The sequence below is a fragment of the Arabidopsis lyrata genome (genome assembly GCF_000004255.2).
Source record: "Arabidopsis lyrata subsp. lyrata unplaced genomic scaffold ARALYscaffold_4, whole genome shotgun sequence".
NCBI lineage: Eukaryota > Viridiplantae > Streptophyta > Magnoliopsida > Brassicales > Brassicaceae > Arabidopsis > Arabidopsis lyrata.
This window is the reverse complement of record NW_003302552.1, coordinates 20,423,943-20,433,838: the sequence shown is the minus strand read 5'-3', so window position 1 is coordinate 20,433,838 and position 9,896 is coordinate 20,423,943. Positions and strand designations below refer to the sequence as shown.

Sequence of the window (9,896 nt, the reverse complement as noted above, 5' to 3'; positions counted from 1 at the left end):
TGGTTTCAGAAGGTCCCAACAACCGCAAACGCTGAGGGCTGAAACTCATTTCGTTATACAAAGACAATATTGTTTTCTACACAGTACATAGAGAAACATATTATAAGATAACAATCCATATGATGAACAGAATTCTCCTGAAATGTGCAGTGTCAAAAAGTTTACACTTTTGCGCAATATTTCAGTGTAATTCATGAAATCAATGAAAAATGATAAAATTGAATCAAGCCAAATCCTTTGATTTGGAAAAACTTGACCAACGTTGATGAATTCCGAATCAAAGCTATATATTTAATTAAAATCTATATTGGAGTATAACTCCTACAAACTTTGGACAATTGTGGGTCTTTAATCCTTGAAGATAAGGAGGAAACACAAGGAAGTCCTTATTTGCTAAACTGAAAGCAAAATGAAAAAAAAAAAAAAAAGAAGAACGAGGGCTTATTTAGACTTGTTGAAACTTTGGATCGGGGATCCGTTTGGCCTTGTTTCCTGATCTAGCCCCACTGGCTGAAAACCCTCCATCTTCGTAGATCTATCGTCAGTCTTGATGACCTCGCCGCTCGCCTTCGGGGCCAAAGTCGTCGAACGAACGATGTCCGCGACGCCGCGAGAAACTTCCTCGAGACTGATAACCTTGTTTCCCACCAACGACTCCGCCTTGGGAAACATGTGAGCCCGTTACTACCAAGACCTCGAGATTTAAGACTGATCAAAATGAGTCCAATTTGTTTTACTATTTGAATCCTAATAAATTGATGGTTTAAATGAGTATGGGTCAATGGGTTGGGGGATCATATGGATTGGGTTAAATGATTTATAGTTAACCATTGACCTACTAAATTATCATACTTCACATCATCATTGTTTTCATTACTACCATCATCACATCATATCATCTTGGTCGTACCATCATCATCATCATACTACCATAACTTTTCCGTTAAATACGGTTTTACAATTTTCCAAGAAAATCTTCAAGATTTCATAATTTGTTTTCCATGCAATCTACTTAGAACACCGCTTTTGTTTTCCATGCAATCTACTTAGAACATAATTAAAGATAACAATCCATTTGATGAACAGAATTCTCCAGAAATGCTTGTGTATAATTTGTGGTTTATCTTCAGACATGTTGCATATACAAAGGCGCTCCTGTCTCCCACCCTCTCTTGTTGCTGCAACGGCGTTCCTTGTTGCAGGTGATTAGTTATATACTCCAGAAGGTAAAAGCATTGAAAACGAGATCATCTGGGTTTTGTTTCTTTTTGTTGTTCATAACGCTGGGGCTCCTCTACTTAGTTCTCTAAGACAACAATTGCTTGAAACAACTACTTGAGGAACATCACAAGAGTAAGTTAATTCTGAATCTGCAGAAGTAGGATCATACACTCAAAACACTTGGACTGTTGGACATGAATGGAAACGTAAGATATGATAATATGTTAATTAAGATAAAAGTTATCTTCATCTCATATATAGGGCCTAAACGGCTTAGATACTACTCGGGGTAGTCCCATGCATCTCCGGCGGCCGAATCCTGCTCGACCAACTTCTTCGTCGTACTAGCTCTATCGCGGCTCGCCTTCATCATAATCTCAGATATGATGTTCTTGATGGCGAGAATGTGTTCCTCGTTAAAAGCTGGCCGTGGAACATTATTCATGATTAAGCTCGCCTTCGAAACTATCCCCTCCAGCTCCCGGTCAACCATCTCAGATCTGGTGGCTTTCTTGACGGCGAGACGGTGATCCTCGTCAAACATAAGCTGCTGATCATGATCATTATTCATGACTATCTTACCGCTGGCCTTTGAAACCATCCCCTTCCGGTCAACCATCTCAGATCTGGTGGCTTTCTCGAGGGCGAGACGGTGTTCCTCCTGCTTCCGCCTGTTTTCCATAAACAAAAGCAGTTGCTCCTTATTCATGACAATCTTACCGTTCTCCGTCTCATCGTCCATAACGGGAAATGAGCTCGATCAGTACAGTTTGCAGAAAGCCCTCGACGGAGCGCAATAATTAACAGTTTCTTCTGGAAATGAAAGAGAAGCTAGACAATTTGAAAAACCCTAGGGTTTTACGTTGTTGTTTGGGTTGCACGGCCTAATATATTCCTCTTTTACGAATGGGCCAAAAAGCCCATTAATAGATTTCCGCTTCTTTTTTTTTTTTTAATTATTATTGTGTATCTAAATTTTAGAAAAGCCTAGAAACTAAAAAGGGCAAATCCAACCATAACCGAAGTGAAATGTAAATTTAATTATTTTGAAATAAAAAGATGTCGTAATTTTTTAAAAAGTAGTTCCACAAAAATGTTATTTTGTAACCTTCCTTTTTTTTTTTTTAATGAAAATAGTTATATTGACGATGTCCATAACATTATAGTGGAAATTCGTTAATTGTATAATAATTTCATCCTCGTATCTTTATTTTTTACTATTTCTATAGTAAGTAATATTTATTTGTCGGCTATAGTAAAAGTATTAAACATTTTCGTATATAAAAAATGCATTTTTATAATATTAAAGCTTTGCTTCATGTGATGGCGTTGCCTGGTCCTACAGAGAATACATCAAGAATTACTGTTTAGTTGTCTCTTTGGTTTGGTGATAAAGAAAAGAAAAACCAAAGTTTTGCAATTGCATTGACCTTACCAGCTCACAGAGACTCTCAAACTTCGCTTTCCAATCAAAGCTCTTTTGCATTGCATTCAAGCTTAAGCAACAACAACAACAATCGCATTACATTCACTTGTAGACAAGACACGAATCCAACAATTTAATTTTTGTTCTGGTCGAAAAAATCACAAATCTCAGGTTCTGATTTAGAAGTTTTAAAGTTGTGAGCTTGTTTGATCCGATGTTGGTTCAGGATCGTGCAGCGCCTTCTCCTGCCAAGCCGCCGAAATCTCAGATCAGAGAACTACCTACTCATCAACAGATCCGACGACGATTCAGTGAACCCAAAAACCTAGATTTCTCGACTTGGTTCTCTGAGAATCTCTCTAGAATTGCTGTCTTCTCTCTCTTAATCGTCACCATAGTAGCTCTTTTCTTCCTCTACAACACCACCGACACTGCTTCTCTCCTTTGTTTCCAGTCTCAGTCAACTCAGTCGCTTCAATCTCTCTCTCGCCCTCAAATCAAGTGGAATTCGATCCGAGTCGTCCCTGACAAGACCTCTCCTTACGCTAATTTCCTGACGGAGAAATGGATTGTTGTGTCGGTGACCAAGTACCCAACTGAGGAGCTCAAGAGCTTGGTGAAGATTCGTGGATGGCAAGTTCTAGCGATTGGAAACTCGGTGACACCAAAAGATTGGAGTCTTAAAGGTTCGATCTTTTTGTCTCTCGATGCTCAAGCTGAATTGGGTTATCGAGTTTTAGATCACTTGCCTTATGATTCTTTCGTGCGGAAGAGTGTCGGTTACTTGTTTGCGATCCAGCACGGTGCGAAGAAGATCTATGATGCGGATGATCGTGGTGAAGTGATTGATGGAGATCTAGGGAAGCATTTTGATGTTGAGTTAGTTGGTGTAGACTCTAAGCAAGAACCGATTTTGCAGTATAGTCATGAGAACCCCAATAGGACTGTGGTTAATCCTTATATTCATTTCGGGCAACGTTCGGTTTGGCCTAGAGGTTTGCCATTAGAGAATGTAGGTGAGATCAATCATGAAGAGTATTACACTGAGGTTTTTGGTGGTAAGCAGTTTATACAGCAAGGGATTTCCAACGGTTTACCGGATGTTGATTCGGTGTTTTACTTCACTAGGAAAACGACTTTAGAAGCTTTTGATATTAGGTTCGATGAGCATTCTCCGAAAGTTGCTTTGCCTCAAGGTGTGATGGTGCCTGTTAATTCGTTTAACACTCTTTACCATTCGTCGGCTTTTTGGGGGTTAATGCTTCCTGTTTCGGTTAGTTGTATGGCTTCTGATGTGTTGAGAGGTTACTGGGGACAAAGGCTTTTGTGGGAGCTTGGTGGTTATGTTGCTGTTTATCCACCTACGGCTCATCGGTTTGATAGAATTGAGGCTTACCCTTTTGTAGAGGAGAAGGATCTTCATGTTAATGTTGGTCGTTTGATCAAGTTCTTACTTGCTTGGAGATCAGAGAAGCATAGTTTCTTTGAGACCATCCTTGATTTGAGTTTTGCTATGGCTGAAGAAGGGTTTTGGACTGAACAAGATTTGAAATTCACAGCTGCTTGGCTTCAGGATTTGATTGCTGTTGGGTACCAACAGCCGAGATTGATGTCGCTGGAATTGGATCGCCCTCGAGCAAATATCGGTCATGGAGATAGAAAAGAGTTTGTTCCAAGGAAGTTGCCTTCGGTTCATCTCGGGGTTGAGGAGACCGGCACAGTGAGCACTGAAATAGGGAACTTGATTAGGTGGAGGAAGAATTTTGGGAATGTTGTGCTGGTTATGTTTTGTAGCGGTCCGGTTGAACGCACCGCACTCGAGTGGAGGTTACTTTACGGCCGGATATTCAAAACTGTTGTGATATTGTCTTCTCAGAAGAACTCAGATCTCTATATCAAAGAAGCCAAACTCGATCACATTTACAAGTATGAATTTTCTCAAAGATTAGTATGTATATGTTGATTAAAGTTCAAGTTTCTAATGGTAAGTGTGTATGTATATTTCAGGCATCTTCCAAAGATATTTGATCGATACAGCAGCGCAGAAGGATTTTTGTTTGTTGAAGATGATACAGTTCTCAATTACTGGAATCTACTTCAAGCTGACAAGTCTAAGATTTGGACTACAGACAAGGTACAACATTTTCATCAAGTTTCAGCTTTATTCTAATTCCTATCTCGATATGTGTATCTGACAAGGTAACTTCTTGTTGTAAACTGGCGATTTAGGTATCAAAGTCATGGACATCAGTGAAACCGACCGGAAACTCTGATTGGTTTTCTGTACAAGCAGAGTTAGTGAAGAAAACTGTATATACAATGCCAGCTCATTTCCAAGTTAACTACAAGGACGCCACCAAGAACAATCATGAAACCTTAACAGTTTGCAGTTCAGAGGTATTCTACGTGCCTAAACGACTAGTAACTGACTTTATCGATCTTGTTGATCTCGTGGGTGATATGGACTTGCATTACAAAGTGGCTGTGCCAATGTTCTTCTTGTCGATGGATACGCCTCAGAATTTTGACCCGGTTCTTGGTTCAATGGTATATAAGAGGAAATCAGCTTCGTTTAACACTTCTTCGAGTCTGTATTCTGCTAAAGCACCTGCGGTTCACCCGTGGAGTATATCAAGCGAACAAGATTTCATCAAATTGGTTCAGCAAATGGCTGAGGGCGACCCGCTTCTGATGGAATTGGTATGATGGACTCAAGGTATAGAACTTGCAGTAATGCAATGATAGAAAAAGAGTTATACAAAAATTGTGTCTTTGATTCTTTTCTTATTGGTTCCCTTTTCAGAAAATTTTTTCTTCTGGGGGTTGTGGAGAAAGTCATGTAATGTTCCATTGTAACCATTCGTTTTGTGAGTGTATAATGTTTCCCCATCTAATATCAGTCTCTGCTTCATCAATGAAGAGAAAAACAAATGTTTCAGACAACTGGAAACAAGCCTCTGAATTTTACAAGTTATGACACAGTTTTGTTCCCACAAAAAAAGACCTTGGAATGCTAAGGAAGCTTGGTGAAGAGATCCTGAAGCTGAGTGTGGCTCACCACAACACCAAGTTTCTGCGAAATCGCCGCTCTCACTGTTTCCGCATCCAAGCTCGACAATGTATCCGCACCGCTCATGGAAATGTACTCGCTCAAATTGTGCAAAATTCCGTCTTCAGAAGCAAGACAAAAGCCAGCTGAGCAAATGAATATTGTTGATGAAAGGATGAAAAGTTACATCTTACCTTGGGCAACAATGGGTTCATAAGGTGGAGGTTGAGCAGTCCAACTTCCATCAGGCTCTTTCATGTGTCTTCTATCAGAAGCAAAGTGCTTAAAGAACAGAGGAGCATGAACGATGCGGAAGAACCTGATCTCAACAAAACAGAAAGACAAAACCAGCTTACATTACATGATGCTGAATTTCCTAGCCAAATCTATATTGCTTGACATAAAATAACCAAAACACTTTGCCGTGCCTTTCATAAACAGTTTTGCAGATATATATCAGGTTCAGGAACACAAGAAGATAAAGAAGCCTATAGTTAGTTTATTGGTGATAGAAAAGTAATCGCAATAAAAGGCTCCTGCTTTTGCATCCTGATATCTATTACTTGGTTATCTATTACTTGGTGGTACAGTGATGTGAAAGTTATAGATTACCTCTGGTAGTCTGCGAAAAGCTGAAAAGATGGCTGGATAGTTTCAGTCACATATGAGGCTAAGGGTGAAGGGAAGGGCAAAGTCGAATCAAGATCCCACACCAAAGGCTCAGAATCACTTTCTTTCTTCCTCTATTCAATATTCATGCAAATACAAAACCAAAACTAAGTTCAATTCTAAAAACTGACATAACTGGTTTTGGACATTATAGATTTACCTGGACACAGATGACATGATAATCCCACAGTACAACCCCATCAGCTCTGCTACTAGCTTTCTGATGCCAAAGTGGAACCTACAAGAACATCTAATAAACATATCAATATAACGGACATCGAAATATAAACGACTTCAAAATCAACAATCAAGACCAAAGACCAAAGAAACAGTGTGATGGAGATATAATTCCAACAGCAAACAAGACCAAAGATTTATAAATTACAGTGGAACAAAGATTACAAGTAAGAGAAACATGCTTGCCTGCTTCTTCTCATTCGAGATGAAAACAACAAACAAATCAGAATCCGTTGCATCCGCTACACCATTCTCGCACAACGTCTTGCAGAGCAGATACACGTTCTCTTCGCTACAATAATTCAACAGAAAAGAAAAAAAGTCAACATCTTTTTCTTATGTTCTGCTTCTTCTACCAATAAGGCAAAATAATCACCAAAGACAGAAGATTCTCCTAAATAGGAACGAAAATCAACTACAACCCTCAAAAGGGTTTACTGGATTCGGAAATTACATAAAACATGTAGAATACACCGTTCTCTCATTTGAAGAAACCTAAATCAATGGAAAAATTTGTTTGAAAAGAAGAAGAAAATACCAGTAGTAGGGAGTGTGCTGGAATCGAGTGGCATCCATTGCAATAAGCTCCGAGGTGACACTGGCCATTTTTTTTTGGAATTTGATCAGTGCTCTTCTCTAATTTTCCTACTTCCAGCAACTTTGATCATCTAATCGTCAAATCTAAAAAGTGGTCGGTACAATTGGGTAAATGGTGACCGGAGAAGAAACAGAGAATAAAAAAGTCGATGTATCGTGAATAGACCAAACGATGTCGTAATGTGAATATAATCGTATAATGCAATAAACGACGTCGTTCGCAAATTCAGTTCAAACGATGCCGTATTAGTAATTGACAAAACGACGACGTATATTTAATTTTTTATTCTTTCTAATTTCCCATTAATATCGGAATCGCTCGCGTGACAGAGCAGTGACGATGGAGGAAGAGCAAGACGCGCATCATCGCCGGCAGATCTGCAACAACTGCGATCGTCCAAACGCGATTTGTCTCTGCCACGTCTTACCGGCGGATCTAATTCCGACGAATACAAAAATCATCATCCTCCACCATCCACACGAGTCACGCCACAAGCTCAACACCACACCTCTCCTTACCAAATCCTTACGAAACGTCATCAGAATCCCCGCCCGCCGTATCCTCCGCCGTCACATCTCCACCGTCGGAGAAACCTCTTCCCCATCACCACCAACAATCTACCTCTTCCCTTCTTCTCCTTCCTCTCCCGCCATCACTATATCCGAATTCAAATCCCTAAACCTCTTAAACCATCGAGACATCTCAAATCCGCCGCCGCTGAGACTCATCGTATTCGACGCGACGTGGAAGCACGCGAAGGAGATGGTGAAAGCTAGCGAGGAGGTTTTAAGAGAAGCAGGAGCGGTTAGAGTATGCTTAGATACGGAAATAGACGCATCTGTGAGCGGAGGAACCATATACGATTCAGAGCTTGTGCTAAGGAAGGAACCATTCGGAGGATGTGTAACTACGGCGGAGGCAGTGGCACGGTGCTTAGGAGCCATTGAACCGGACGGTGAAGAAATCGAGAAGAAGCTGATTAGTGTTTTGAAAGAGATGGTGAGATTCCAATCTAAGTACTTGAAGCCCATGAAACCAAGACCCAAGTTATTGAAGAAGAGATTTCAGAATCAGCAACCACTTGAACAAGAATGAGTTTCGTCCTTAGTTTTAAATTCTAGTTTAGCAAACTCTATGATTTTTGATGACATTTTTGTTACATTAGTTAATATACATAATTCTGTGATTTCTCTAACTTATTCACATTTTTTGCGAAGTTGGAGTAAACAAATCAATCAGTATATCTTCTTTTTTTTTTTTTTTTTTTTGTGTTGAACAGATAGATTATGGACTTTATAAAGTTATAAACTAGAAAAGAATAAATTATGGGACATGGGACCTTTCTTCCATGTGAAGTGATAAATAGAGGTGAGATCATGGACGGTTTTGTGATCATATAACTTTTGGGATTTGTATATGAAGGTGACACTTTTTTAAACTACACTCACTGACTCACATGATATGTTTTTAGGCTTTTTAGTACCGATGTTTTAATAGTAGATGCCTAATTCCTAAAGCACATAATGTTCAATCATTAAAACCGTTTCCTATAATTTCATAGTCCTTTTTATGCTCCATATTCGAATTGGAGGTCAAAATAAGTCTGACTCACTGTTTTGAAGGAGTCGTTTTTTTGCTATTTGGTTCGAATGTTGGTCGCTCATGACTACAAAGTGAATATTGCTAATCGATATCGTTGGTTGTTGTCCTAATAACTTCAAAACAAACATGATCTATATGCTACGTAAGGGAAAGTCATCACAAATACTAATTTCCGAATTAGATAAATTCTGAATTAAAAGCTCAAAACTTATTAGTTAAGAGAAAGAGATGAAACTGCTAAGTCACGATCTCAACTTTAATTTGTTAGGTTGCATCTTACTTAACTACATTAGTTTTGGTCCACGTTTAACCCGAGTCTGTTCATTCTATATTTTCTATGCAATCAAAATTATACTCTTATCATCTCTTCATAGTGTTTACTTTTAACATTTATATACTTTTGATACCGATTATATTACCATGCATGTTACATTTCTCGACTTTTTAAACACACATATTTTCTTTCATTTGACTCGGTGTGGACATTTTAAGTATGTAACTGATTGAAGTTATCCACTTTATTCATTTTTACGTATTCCTTAATTTATGATGGAGTGACCTTCAATTCTAATTTTTATTCATTTCTTCATGATAGTACAAGTTAATAATTTTATCTGTTCTCGATTTTTTTTTTCTTACGTGAAGTTGACCCGGCAACACACAACGATCAATTTATCGAGTATGGTAACTTTGTTTTTAACACCTTAAAACATTCACTGATATTGTGAAATAGGCTACGGGAGATGGATTTGGATCCTAGTTAAGTGCATGGTAGTCGAAAGTATGCTATGTACCATCGGTCATATATATAGAAGCTACACTTTGTACCTTCTTTTGGGAGGTTTCAAGTGTATCATATGCGAATGAGACTATCAAAATGTTAATATAAATGGAAAACGGTGAACTTTAAATGCATAATTAGATTAGAGAAGTTGGTAGATGGTTGTAAGAATTTGAACAAACTCTAGTTGGCAAAGCATTGATGTTAGCTAATTCTGAAATCTCTTCTTCATACTATTTACGATTATACATGCCATAACTATTTTTTATTTTTTTGTGTTGAAAACGAGAGTAGAGAAAAAAGGAGTATTATC

General features: G+C 38.6%; 4 protein-coding genes across 4 annotated transcripts; 2 read left to right on the top strand and 2 right to left on the bottom strand.

The window, feature by feature from the left end:
• Positions 1-1,185: 1,185 nt before the first annotated feature.
• LOC9317863 lies at positions 1,186-2,063 on the bottom strand. The gene has a single exon (XM_002879906.2). It carries the CDS (start codon positions 1,961-1,963, stop codon positions 1,502-1,504), a length of 462 nt encoding a protein of 153 aa, XP_002879952.1. The 5' UTR covers positions 1,964-2,063; the 3' UTR covers positions 1,186-1,501.
• Positions 2,064-2,611: 548 nt separating this feature from the next.
• LOC9316019 (probable glycosyltransferase STELLO1) lies at positions 2,612-5,541 on the top strand. Its single transcript, XM_021027732.1, has 3 exons — positions 2,612-4,573; positions 4,655-4,781; positions 4,877-5,541. Exons 1-3 carry the CDS (start codon positions 2,862-2,864, stop codon positions 5,351-5,353), a joined length of 2,316 nt encoding a protein of 771 aa, XP_020883391.1. The 5' UTR covers positions 2,612-2,861; the 3' UTR covers positions 5,354-5,541.
• Positions 5,471-8,325, bottom strand: LOC9317862 (protein N-terminal glutamine amidohydrolase). Its single transcript, XM_002879905.2, has 6 exons — positions 7,141-8,325; positions 6,789-6,894; positions 6,526-6,603; positions 6,309-6,439; positions 5,891-6,015; positions 5,471-5,818 (listed from the first exon to the last, which is right to left on the bottom strand). The coding sequence occupies exons 1-6, from the start codon at positions 7,206-7,208 to the stop codon at positions 5,661-5,663; spliced, it is 666 nt and encodes a 221-aa protein (XP_002879951.1). The 5' UTR covers positions 7,209-8,325; the 3' UTR covers positions 5,471-5,660.
• Positions 7,517-8,441, top strand: LOC9317861 (DTW domain-containing protein 2). The gene has a single exon (XM_002881749.2). The coding sequence runs from the start codon at positions 7,540-7,542 to the stop codon at positions 8,293-8,295; it is 756 nt and encodes a 251-aa protein (XP_002881795.1). The 5' UTR covers positions 7,517-7,539; the 3' UTR covers positions 8,296-8,441.
• Positions 8,442-9,896: the final 1,455 nt, after the last annotated feature.